We start from the raw sequence: 13,988 nt of genomic DNA on the forward strand, positions 1-13,988 counted from the left end.
CTTTAAAACCAGGCAGATCTTTACCAATTTTACCATAGAAGTGCTTAGGGAAGTTACCATGACCCAGTGATTAGAGTCTAAATGTGTCAAAGCCGAAAACTATTTGAAAACAGCAAGTCTTTCATGTGTGACGATGCAATTCTTGCATAGTAAAACATTTATAATTGATTATAGTTTTATCAGTTGCATTCAAATTTGAAAATGTAGGACTAATTGAAATGCATTTTGCAAACAAAATATCGTATAAATTGAAAATGAAAGGTTCCTAAAAAATAACATGTTTGTTATTATATGTGTTGTGAAGGAGGATCATTTCTCAAAATGTCACTTATAAAAAAAAAACGTTAATTTAAGGCACTATTATTGATTAACTTGTTGGGTTTTTTTTACTTGTGCTTATGCACCACCATCAACGCAGTGTCATCAAATAATATGTAGCCTATTCGGTTTGTCATGCAGCTGGTGGGATTTCAGGTTTTATTTGCTGCACAGAAATACAAAAACATGCATGAAATATGGCAATTAATCCAAATGAAAGTAACCATGACAAATGCATTTTACAAATAAAATGCATGAAATATTGGCTCCAATATAAGAAGAAAAATCCATGAAGGCGATTTGAATAAATATTATTAAGTAAGCCAAAAGGAAATGAACAGGGTGTCAGGAAAAAGCATGAATATAATTAGGTCAAGGGTTAGGGGTTGACTTAATTTTGTGTTGGTTTTCATTTATGAATTGTCACTGCTGTCCATCTTCCCCATATGTGTCACTGTATGAAGGCAATTGATCAAGATGCTTTGTGCGTTTCCCGTTGTTGTATCTCAAGGTCCTACCAGCCAGGGTCGACGTCTGGCCGCACTGAGTGGAGATTACAGCTCGCCATTGAATGTGACCAGCGCGAGCAATCAGATGTTTGTACGTTGGTCTGCCGACCACGCTACAAGCAAGAAAGGCTTCAGGATCAGCTACACTGGTAAGCAGGACCAATGCGATGCTTTTTTTTATCAGCCATATAAGCAAATAGCTGCAATGAATCTTGGCTAATACAGCAATTGCCCAGCATATTGATCAGTGTGTTCATGACTGGACATATTATAAAGAGTCATTGTAGTTCATTGCTACAGCTAAATGGTGATGCTGCATATCATTAACACGGTATATCTTATGTTGTAAAGCTGAATTCAGAGACCCATTGATGTCATATATAAAATTATGCCTTCAATATTTAGCCCAAATCCTAACAGTTAAGTAACAACTAAATTCCAAATTGAAAAAAGAAACACTTTTATATATATAAAATTTAATATAACTTGATTGAATGTACTGATTTCGTTTTTCTACCAAGATCGAAATCTGTATAGTTTTTGTTTAGCTCTTGGCCCACGTGACACTATTAAATGGACATATTATCAATAAATGCATCGTTCCGGTTGGACAATTAAATTGTATTCGTTCAGCTTGGTGCTAGAAAAAATATCGGCACATGTGACAACACTGTGCTTGTGTTAATGTATAGCTATGGGCAGTAGTCCTTGTACAACATCAATTAATTAGCATCTAATTGTTTTATAAGATGCTCAAAACATTCTGAAATCTATTATTTCGTTTTTCTTTAAATCAAGGAGCCACAATACAAAGTAGATTTTGACGAGGAGAAAAACATTCTGAAATGTTTATAAGTACCATAGAATCACACGCACATATACCATTTGATGTTACATAAGTTGGAACATTTCTGGCCACATACTGGATTCACAATGTATATGCTAATAATTAGAAGCAATAACTTAACTTACTCAAGTATTTTTCTTGAAATCATCCGAATAAAAACTTGCCATTTTCCAAAATTGTATTACTTAATTAACTGCCACAACTGCCTTTATACTATAACACATTTTTACTGAAGCCTCCCGATTATGACTGTCTTTAATTGGACAAAATTAATTGGCTTACATTAACTGATCTTATTCGCCTTGTCCAGAGTTTATATCACGAAAAAAAAATATCCTGTATGGAAGCAGAATACATATATAGGAAGTACATGAACATTTTATGCATTGCATTGAATTTCCAAGTAACTTATTTTTGAATAAATGGAATTTCTTCAACGAAAAGAGCGAGTTGTAAACCTGCTGCTCGCGATGGAATATCTTTAAAGTTGCAACATTCATCCATAATAAATGATGACATTCTGTGCCCCGTAGAATAACGCATTTTGCACACACACACGAAAAAAAATAGCTTGACCATTGTTAATGACCGTCGTTCATCAGTGCCTTAATTGCTTCTCGACATCTTGACAGCTCAGTACTGCAGCACACCAGCCTCCCCGAGCCATGGACTCGTTCTGAGCCAGACGGGGGGGCAGTTGGGCAGTGTGGTTCGCTGGGCCTGCCACACGGGTTACCGCCTAATTGGACGCAGTTCAGCGGTTTGTATGCAGTCTCCGTTGGGCATCTTTACCTGGAACACTTCGGTGCCAGCATGCCAGGGTAAGTGCCGCTCTCCTCGAGTGAGATGGGGGGTCAAAGCATTTTGAGGGCAGGGCATGAAAAGTGCACAGATGGCTACAGTTACTTAAGTTGTCAATACAGTTTGGAGTGGTTCGGTGGGAGATGGAGCGGGTCGCAATAGGAAGGTTGTGAGTTCAATTTCCCTTTGGTGGTTGACTAGGCCCATCACCCCTGCAGGGTTGATAAATTTTATACTAATTTAAAATATATAATAAAATAAAAAAGTACGTTTTATTTATTTTTGTTTAACTTTTTTCTCACGGTACGCAGCTGAACGTGTTAATCAGAGGTGCAAATGAGGCTATAGAGCTCTTGTTCAAAAGCAACCTGGCCACCAATAATAGGCCAAGAATGTGGCTAATCCTTTGGAAATGTACAGCAGCCTAATACTCTAAACACAGGTTTCTAAATGTGGAGGAAAAAAACGGAAAACCCTGAGAAAAATCCACGCGATCACGGGGAGAACATGCAAACTCCAAATATGCAGGCGTCAGTGTTGGGATCGCACCCATGACCTCCTATATACAAGGCGAGGTCGTTAAAATCTCGCCACAATGACACCTCAAATATATGAGGAAATCAAAAGTGGTTGTCCTATGGATAGACTTTCCCTCACCATAGGAATGTAATGTATACCCCTGGCTCAGGGCTGTAATCGGGAGATGATCACTGCCTCAATCCTCATCAGAGCAAGCTCAGAGCAATAATACATGTTAACTTAGGAACGACTCACTGAGTTTCCAGGTGCCTTTTTAAAGGTGTTCTTTCATCCTTTGGATTTTTGTCCAACTTATTTTTCACATGCTGAAAAAAATAGACATTCTCAAGTAAATAACTGACAATTGGAAAGAAAAAAAAACCCCACTCAATCCTCCCAGGTAATTGAAATACATTTTTACAGTACTGTGCCCAGCAGATAGATAATTATTTCACGGGTGAGTTTCTAACATAATCAGCGATTTTTATATCTGCACAATCCAACAATCGTGCCTCCCAAGTCACGTAATAAAATGAATATTTCCACACACTTCATAAACCTTAAATATAGCATGGATAAAATCAGTTTCCACGTACCAACAATTCAACGCTATCACCCTAGCATGCACATATGCACAAGTGTTGAGCTTGCATGCACGAGTGATGACGCAATAAGTAACATAAGCTGGCCTACATCAAACACCATCAGCAGCCGGAAACACTATATAATATATGCAGAACGTGAGCTGGTCCACTCAAGTTCTTGAAATAGCTGCCAGCACTTGGAGTCAAAGGTCGGACATCGTGCCGAACATCACACGGACCATTTCAAAAACACGCCAGAGAGCTCCACAGCACGACTGAGAAAACCCGCGTAGTAGTAATTTCAGTCGAATGTTGTACATTCCATTTGGGAAAATAAATCGATGCATGCCTTTTCCGAGAAAAATGTGACGCACATAAGTCTCTTATGCTATTATGCTCTACAATATGTTAAGGATATGCTGTCAATGGTAATAGCCACCATCGCTGCCAGCACCAATGTCAAATGCCCTCCTCAAAACCCTGCTTGAAAGGTCACCAACAGTGAATGTCAGCCTGGTATTTATGTAATGTCATTGAAGGAGCCTAATTTGTGAGTGCAACGCAGCCACCTGAAAATTTACTTTCTAAATGTCCATTTCATGACCTTATCAACTTAAGTTTGTACATGTTTGTTTCTTCTTTGTATAATATTTAGACGTAATAATGCATACATGAAGATCAATGTTTTTTTAAAGTTCGTATTTATATTTTCCCAGGTTAAAAAAAACATTCGACCGTTTGTTTTTTTTTTGACCACATTGTGTCCATCTTTATTTTCAATAAAGCATAAACAACCTACAATAATACTGTAAATGTTATTCTAATCACATGTATTTACTCTGGGACTTTGAGGTGAATAATTTCCTGTGATTAATACTGTCTTGGACGATTTGAATATGTATTGGGTGATAGGTGGTTTTGATGGGAGTTGTGACTAACTTGTTTTTTTTCATTGCTTGAACTCTTATGTCTTTCACACTCTGCTGTGTTGCAGCAATATCTTGCGGTTTGCCAAAATCCCCCATCTATGGAGGCATACATGCGATGGACTTCTCTCTCGGGGGCCATGTGGCATATAGCTGTAATGCTGGCTACACAATGGTGGCCGGAGAGTCAGCATCAGCTGTCTGCCTGGAGAATGGGCAATGGAGCAACCATAATCATCCCCCACAGTGCACGGGTCTGAACCATCAACACTTATCAGGGTTCTTGCTAAATGTATTTATAAAACGGTCATTGTGTCATAATAAGCCTGCCACCTATTATGCACCTATTATGCATAGAACTCTCACGCCTGCCTTGTTACTTCAAATTGCTAAACATATAGATATATCTCTTTGTATACATCTACAAATGTTTGTGGATAGCACACTGCACACGTAGCGACGATTCATGGGCTCAAATAAATGAATTACAGGCTAGCTCAAGAGTTGGGTCATTCATTTGGGTCAGAACAACCCGTTCTTCAGGTGGTGTTGTGTTTCATCTGCTCGTGTTTCAAATGCGCCATGCATTTTGGATAAGTGAGTAAGAACGTAAATAAATAACTGAACACACGTACCTAGTGCAGATATTGCTTTGGTTACAGTCTTGGATTGAACAATTTCCATTCTTTCTGCACTTGTTCTGATTGATTTATTCAAATTACTTGGGCAAATATGGTGCGTGTGCTTGTTGCATTTCAAAATATCAACAATTTAAGGCGTCTGCAGAAAGCATTGCTTCAAAGTGCTGTTGGTGGTCTGGCAATTTCCTATTCCAGCCAAATGAGATGGCAAGCGTTCTGCAATCATTATGCTTGCACTGCAGTCACACGTCTGTCACGCAAAGTACATATGTTAAAGTGTATAGTGTTTGTGACTGTTTTAAATGTACAAATGTCACAAAATAACTGATCAGATTAGCACACCTGAGGCGTTTAAATCAAAGGATTTAAACTTTTTGAATGAGTTTCAATGGCCATATATGCTCTTTAACAACTCCTGTATGCTGCTGTGTGTCAGTGTTTTGCCTAAAGTGCTATGTTTGTTGATAAGCTAAGCTCAATGTGAAACATGTGTTTTGGAATACATTTGTTAAAAACTCCATATATACTTAGATATCTTTGCGAATGAATGACCTGACCTCTATCTTTATACCCCTTTTAATAGCATCAATTCAATTAGCTTATTTTAATACCTGCCACTTTTCTTATTCAGCTATTTAATCATAGAATAATGATGAAGCGAACCAACCTACATATAATTTAACGTGTTGAATCACCCAAACTAATTTTAAATGCGTCATGTTTGCAGATGGAAAGGAAGCTACATCACCATGACTGGAAATAGTTTGCGATATAACTCGTAACTTGCTCACACCAAATGTCCCACATTCACATGTGTCGTAGTTACGCAGGGAGATTCAATGCATCTGCTCTTTTTAAATCCTTTATATTAAGTTCGCTTGCTTGCGTGCTTGCTTGCGTGCGTGCTTGCTTGCTTTCTTACGACCGTGCAAACCTTTCGGTCGTTTTTTAACCCACTTCCCGTGATCCAATCGAGCTGACATTTTGCACACAGACTCGTTGTGCGAGACAATTAATGTTCGTGAAAATTTTTTTCCAAAATTTTACACTGTTTAGGGAAAACAAATTAAATATTTAATTACCAATTGTTTAATACTGCAGACAATCATCTGACCCATAGGTGGCAGCCATCTCAAGCCAGAGGACGAGAGGACTCTAGCCGCCACGCATATAAAGGATTTAGAGTGAAAAACTTTGTTTTTACGGGTTAATTTTTGTATGTGCTCAGTGTGATACGTTTTATGCACGGGACAGCGTAAGGTCTCTTGCTGACTTGATTCAAGGCGTATATAGATTAAAAGCAGCTGCGCTAAGCTGCACCCTACCTTGGCCCAACACATCACTGAGCTGACATTGGCGAATTTTACTTGTACGTTATGACATGAATGCAACGATGGTTATTGACTTCCGATAGAACTGCTTTCATTCTGGTCAACAAGAGGGGCCCTCACTCATTAAACATTTTTGGCCATCATTGTGCCTCATTTTGGTGGGTCGATTGCCTCTTTTGTGTGAGAATTTGCCCTATTCCAACATTTGTATCCTATGAATGGCTGATTCGTCTCCGGACGGTGGTCATGCTGGCCCCTCCTGTATGTACGTATGTTGAACTTCTTTCGCACCGTACGTACTCAACCGTGCCAATCAGAGGTGTGAAAATGGCTCACCACTAAAATGGCTGAAAGGCAAAGACGTTCGGGTAATGCTAGCGCAGGGTTAAGGTGAGGTTACAACAATGTAATGCTCTCGCTGCACTTATACACCCAGAAAGCTAGGTTTCCATCCCTGCCATGTATAGCTTTGTAAGTGGTATCTGAACATGTGCTGGGCTCCCCCGATGCTGGGCAAGCATTGCAATGACTACTTAGCAGAGAAATGTCACCACTTGCTCCTCCCGAGCAAATTATTGGCAGCCCGGTCTAATGCAGGATGGCTACATACCCATTACTTTCCGAAAATTGTTGAAAACATTACCTCGATCAAAGTTGGAGAAATGCATTTCCTAGAAATGCTCTCCCCGAATAAATTCTGGAGAAGCCTAAAAATTAAATTTTCATGAATTTGGACCAAGATCTTAGGAACATAAAAGTGTGCATGCAGAGAAAGTAGAAAACACTTGAAATACATTTACACAATTCAATATTATAGAGCACTGAGATCAGTTTGTGCCAGCGGACCCCACATGAGTGGGACAAACACGTGGAAGAAGAACAGATCAGTTTATGTGCCCGAGTGAGATGGATTACAGCATTGCAGGACCATAAACATATTGGAGACCTGCATCCAACAGTGGATAGACAATGAAGATATGGATGCCTGTTACAAATATAATTGATTGTCTCTTGATCACCAATGATCAACATTTTTATTATATTTGGTAGTCAATTCAATACAATCCGGTATCTCTTTTCCATTGTATAGCTAATATAAACACAGAGTGATCCCTTGAAAACATCATTGCCACAATATTATTTAAAGTGCACAATGCATTGGGAAAGTATGCATGGGTATTAGTATAAATGCATGTTTACGAATGTACCTGTATGGTTATATTTTACAATTTTTCATCAATTTGTGAACACATTTTCCTTGTATTTTCTTGAAAAGTAGATTTTTTTCCCATGACTGGGCTTTCACTGGTTATGAATAAAATATGACTAAGGATCACTTGATAATTAATGGACAACAAAACAAAAAATATCAAACATGTCCTTCATACTCTTTGGGTTTTTTTCGGTAAAGTCACGGAAGCTTGTGTTGCCTCCGAAACGTGACTTTACCGAAAGAACAATAAAAAATCAAAGAGTATGGATCCTTGCAGTCACGAAAACTTCAAATCTAGAACATGTCCTTCGCCCTCATAAGTCGGCCACCCACTCGTCTTCTTGACCCACATGTGTAATGCTTGTGTGTTTTCTCTGCTTGTGTTTTCTCTGTTTGGTGTCCACAGTGGTGGTATGCCCCAGTGTCAGTGCCTTTTCGTTGGACCATGGAAGCTGGCGAGTTGTCAATGGTTCACACAGTGAGTTTGGGGCTCAGATTACATTTCAATGTGAGCCGGGCTACTTCCTGAGGGGTCCCTCTGTTATCCGCTGCCAGGCCAATGGCACATGGAGCTGGGATGAGGAGCGACCAAATTGTGAAAGTGAGTATGGCAAAAATAAAATAAGTGCTTTTGGATTGGATTCAAGACTAACTCAGTAACTTGTGACTGCAAATGTTTTGGCGTTCTGCATAATAGAAAGGCAGCTGTATTCTATTATCGTAAAACGACAACTCTTATTAGGTTTTTGCCCTCTGTCTTCACGTTAATAAAAAAATACATGGGTTACAATTAAATGTGCAGGAGAATAAGGCCAGCTGGCTTAATGGAATAAGGTTTTTTTTATTATTCTGAAAGTGTATTTCAGTCAATATTAATTAAAGTATCGTATAGGGTGAATCATTATCTTAATTTTATTTCAGCTGATGGACAAGGCATCAAAAATGGGAATGTGCCCTCAGTTTCAGCTAAATCAATTCCAAAAAAACCTAAGCAATATTAATAAAGGTGATGAATGTACATTTTAATTAAAAATATAATATGCTTGTAAATTAAAATGAAGACATTTATTTTTGTTACTCAAATGCAGCGAACAGAAGGTAATGGTGACTTACAAAGGCACTGTTTGGTGAACAGGGGAGGTAAAAGACTCCGTTTAACTCCAGGATAAATTCATACAATAACTCTGTGTGGTATAAAACAATCAGGAAAGTAAAGTTAATTAATGTAACTTGCAGGCCTTTGTTCAATCCACTGCTGGATGAAGGCCTTATCACGCCGTGTCAGTCATGGGTTTGTTTGATCATATGTGACCGCACTGGTCAGTGCGAGTTAGTCAAGGAGAATATACCAGCAATGGTTTAAATTTCACTCAACACTAATATTAGTGGTGACCTGGAGTCGAACTCTGATGGTTAGGTTTGCTACCTCCCAGCCTCATAAGTTATTATCAAAGGGTAACACATAATCTTTATGCTTCGCATTATTTTAATGTTTTGCATAAAGTTAATAGACATATATAGACAAAAGGATGATGTATATAAAATCCATACACTCAATCATTACGATTATTAAGCCAACTAATGTTTTAGGATGTCTGTGTGTGTGTGTGCATGTGTGTGCGGTAAGAGTCTGTTGTCAATAAAGCATTTTCATTAAAAGCATTATAATTAATTGGTAATGTTTAATATTTATGGAATGTGTAGAGTGTGTAACTGTATGTAAACTATATAAGATATAAAAGTAGTTTGAGACTGAAAGATAAAGTATTTTAGAATGTGTGGTCATTTGCAAAAATAGGATTTTAGCCCCATTTTGACAATACTTCATTTTTATGGTCAGATTTTTTTTTTACTTGGCCAATAAAAACACTACGTGCAATTATTGAAGAAAAGCCAATATTAAAAGTGTAATTTTTTTATTGATTTGCTGCAAAATTTCTCTGTTCTAGTGTTTAAAATGGAAATGCTAAACTGCATGTTTAAACACATTTGTTGTGTTTCTTCCCCGTAGTAATGTCCTGCGGAGAGCTGCCCATTCCAGCTAATGGGAATAAAATCGGCACACAGACCACATTTGGTGCCACAGCGATATTCCGCTGTGAGATGGGGTTCCTGTTGGTGGGCTCGGTGGTGCGAGAATGTCTATCCAGCGGCCTCTGGAGTGGCAATGAAACACGCTGCATTGGTAACAAACTTGTACTTGTTTTACATTTACAAAAACACACGCACGCAAATAGGTCTGCTCACACACGTGCACAAACGCACGTTTATACAAGCACTTGTACTAACACATGAACATAAAAAAGCTATTGTTGTTATCAAGCTGTTAATTCCCACCGTTGGGTAAATGCCACCCCCATTTTCGTCCATTGTTTTTATTTTCTGTTTAGTTCCTTCCCAATGGCGGCCTCCGAACCTTTTGCGATCAAGTCACTGCCATTTCTTTAATGTCTTCCTCTGCTTATTTCGCCTTCTCTTGGCATCCACTTCAGAGAAAATTTGGCCTCATGTCAGTTTATCATCGTGCCTTGGAAACCAAACAAATCCATCCATTTACTAATCTGTGGAAAGATGATGAAATCTCCTTTGATCACTTTTATTTAAGATGAAAATTAATGTTGTATTATTAGTACTAATATTTTTCTAAATGTATTTGCAATTACATACACTTTCATGTGTAGTTGCAATTGTTTAAAGTACTGTATCAGTATATTGCTTCTTGCCCATGCACACCGACTTTGAATTTAAGCTCGTGTACAATTGCGAATATGAACGAATGTGAACTGCTGCCTTTCCTCCCGAGCGCTTATGTGTTCTTTGATTGGAAGCAGTTATTTAATGGGGAGCAGTAGCATGCTGCGCTTCAAACCAGCGACCTGAATTTGATTCCCGCTCATGGCCAACACCAGTGACAATTATCTGAACTGGTCATGGGCCTCCCCTGGGTCGACTTAGTCTAAAATGAGTACATGGTGTGGTGTGTAAATATCACCACTGGAGAGACAAAGGTGGCCGGGAGTGGTGTTGGCCCCCCACCCCGTGTGCCGTGCCGGCCTTCATAGGTACTCGCTAACAGCACTTGCCCCAACAGCCTGCTCAGGCTATAGAGGGGATCTTTGTATTTGTGTTCTTTTTTGAACCCCACAAGGCCTATTCCATGCCTCGAAGTGTCATTATTATTATTTAAGCGTAAGTGGTCGTGCCCCTTACCTTCCAATTTTTACCTGCTTACAATACAGTGTGCGCATGTGAATCTACATATTATAGAGGTGCTCGCTAACTGCACTTGCCCCAACAGTCTGTTAAGGCTATGCAGGGGATTTTTGTCTTAGTTTTTTTTTATTGAACACTGCTTGTACCAACGTTTTTACCTACCCATAGAAATGGATCACATGTGAAACCTAATGCCTTTTACCGGTAAAATAGTTTATTTACGCACCCAGATTAATATTGTTCCAATCTGATTTAAATATCAACCCTGTCTTAACCCATACCGTGGCCACCATTATTAGTGTTTGGTAAATCGGCACATATATAGGTTCCTCCCCACCCACATCATTCCCTCCATGTAACTATTAACACTGTTACTTATCTTGGGACTAAAAGTGTTAAATATCGCCTTTAAATATACTAAAATCACCTGTCCCGCAATAAAAAAAAAGTAAACAACACAATGCAATTGTACTGTTAAAAGAATGCTGCTTTATAAGACCAGGCTATAGATGTTATTTGTAATTTGGGGAGTGATAGAGACCAAGTGTAATCATGCTGCAGCTACTCTTCACTTACCTCTATTAGCCACATCTGTTGTGGGAATTTAGATAAGCCCACAGCAATTTATTGTTCTCAATAAATGAAAACTAGAACCAGCCTGAGGCAGCGAGACCAATAGGTCTTATCACTTGGCAATGACGCAGGGTAATTTCACTAACAAATTGTCCACTATATATTATGATAACTCCAGCCCATTGATTTTAGCCTTTCTCTCCCTGCTGATGCTTTCTTAATCTTGAAGAGCGACATCCCGCAACGTCAACATACAATCTTAAACGATACAGGCATGTAGATGTCAACGGCTGTGTGCTGTACCGCTCTCCAGTGTTATTTTCAGTTTGTGCAGCGTGTTGTCCAACACTTCACGCCGTGTTCTGGGAGCTTTTTCTGGAACATTGAATTCAGTTCCAGAAGAAGCTTCCCAGCACGTCACGCGAAATGTTAAACATCACGCCGAACAACGCGCGGCACAACCGGAGAACACGTTGAAGAGTTCATCTTAAACGTGCCTAATAAGGGTACATCCAGTATTTTATTTTCAATATTTCCCCCTTCGGTGAACCTTCCTGAATTCACAGTAGCAGCGTTGCGTGTGGGTCAAGGTCACGAGGGAGCAAAGTAGCCAGTGTATTGTACTTTCATTTCCGTGGCTTTAGCAGCCTGGGATGAAAATATCCATGTCAGTGTATGTGTGTGTCCCTGGTACAGCCATCCCTAAATTATTTTGTTTTTACCATTATTTACCCAATTGTAATGAGGCCCATGAACAAATTGCTTGCCAGCATCAGTTCTTGTAATGTTTAGGAGTTTTGGATGCAGAGGGATGTTTACATATGTTTTCTTGTGTTTATAATGTATGGCAGTGTATGATTTACAGTGTGTGAATAAGACTTAGCTGCTAATTATAAATTATTAATTGCTTGTGTTCTTTCGTGGTTATTTAATTGCAAAACTAGAGACAACAATAAAGCAGAGGTAGTGAAGTATGATTTCCATCATGGCCTATTTACCCGTTTCTCAAGTATCTCACTTAAAAATGCGCATTTGTAAGTAGCAATAAAACATGCTATTTATTTCTATGAAACTTGTATTTAAAGCTCTTGAAGGCACAGTCTTCGTGTAATATTATTTTAAATTTAGGAGAGCATTTGCATGCCACCTAATTGGCAGGAAGAAAGAATGTCTGCAGCTTCACTTCAGTCCCTGTGGGGCAAGCAGAAGTCAGGACAGAGGCTTACGTGAAGCTGAGCTGACATGTAGAAGGTTAAAAGGTTGTTAGCATTGTAATACGTCATGAATAATTAACATCACATGTTTAATTATGTATCTATGCATGTAAAGTTCTGCAGTTGTAACTATAATTGTCTCAGAAGCACATTCACATAAAAACCGAGGGATATCCCATGAGTACCAGCCAATATAACAGGACATATGTTACAGCCTCCACATAATTTTAATGACTGGATTATTAATGCCATCAATTACAGATCCGCACAATTGAAAAGTAGGTCTCGTGGAAATGCACAAAATTATGCACTAATGGGATAATTTTAATATATACAATGTTTTACGTGTGAACTGTATGTGCATATATGCAGTTATAAGTGTAGTGGGTTCTACGGAGGCACACACTTGAACTTGGAGGCAACACGTTTATTACACGACCCCAACAGGGTAACTACATAAACGTACACTGGTAAACTAGACCACAATGGGGTAACTACATAACCGGATCAGTCAATAATATACTGCCTGACCAACGATGCCGAGCGTAAAGACCGAAGACCGAGGATTGAAGAGATGTAGCACCGGCGGGTTTCATTCCAACAGACAGCCGCGATTGCTCTCGGGACTTCCCTTTTATGCTCCCGAGCGCAGCCTCGGTCCACCTCCAGCCACGCCCCCTTCTGGATCTTACCAGAAGGTTCTCGACTGAGCATCACGTGTCCCTCAAGCCCCCCTTTGGGCTCCCTTGCTACCCACGTGCCCTCTCCGGTTCACCCAGATTGTCACGTCCTTACTTGCCCTCTCTCTGACCATCATCAGAACCATGCCCACTAGGGCCCGCTTCCATACCATATCTACTCTGGTGCCAGAGAGAGGCTTAAGATGCACAGTTCCACTCTTGTGATAGTAGTTGGCGCTAAACGCCATAGTGACACCATTTACATCACTACATAAGTAATACAAAATATTCAAAAACACAAGTGCCTTGGCAGGTGAAAAAAGTAGCTGTTATATATTTAAAGTAAATGTAACAAGTAAAAAAGTACAGCCCTGCAATCACTTGCTGGTGAAAGGGCCTCGACTAGAGGGAGCTCTAGAGAGCCCCATCTGCAGGATATTTGGCCTCATCTTCCACACTGGTCGGACGTTTTGGAAGAGGTGGGAATATTGCACACTTTGTATGAATGTACGTTGAACCTGTTTCGCAAAGTACGTAGCCAACCGTGCTCATGCGACTTGCCAGTCGACTGTGGTGAACCTAGGGAGGAGGGATGTGGGGGCATTCATGACACTTCCCC

The 13,988-nt window shown here is 39.5% G+C and overlaps 1 protein-coding gene across 1 annotated transcript in view; it reads left to right on the forward strand.

Annotated features, from left to right (window-relative positions):
• LOC133344241 (CUB and sushi domain-containing protein 3-like) overlaps positions 1 to 13,988 on the forward strand; it is a 403,210-nt gene that overhangs the window by 340,194 nt on the left and 49,028 nt on the right. The window contains 5 exon segments of the mRNA XM_061554305.1: positions 830 to 976; positions 2,307 to 2,495; positions 4,573 to 4,758; positions 8,096 to 8,290; positions 9,701 to 9,874. Of these exon segments, the coding sequence (XP_061410289.1) occupies positions 830 to 976; positions 2,307 to 2,495; positions 4,573 to 4,758; positions 8,096 to 8,290; positions 9,701 to 9,874 (891 nt within the window).

Source organism: Lethenteron reissneri, chromosome 19 (assembly GCF_015708825.2).
Source record: "Lethenteron reissneri isolate LAM-NWPU_2019-01 chromosome 19, ASM1570882v1, whole genome shotgun sequence".
NCBI classification, from domain to species: Eukaryota; Metazoa; Chordata; class Hyperoartia; order Petromyzontiformes; family Petromyzontidae; genus Lethenteron; species Lethenteron reissneri.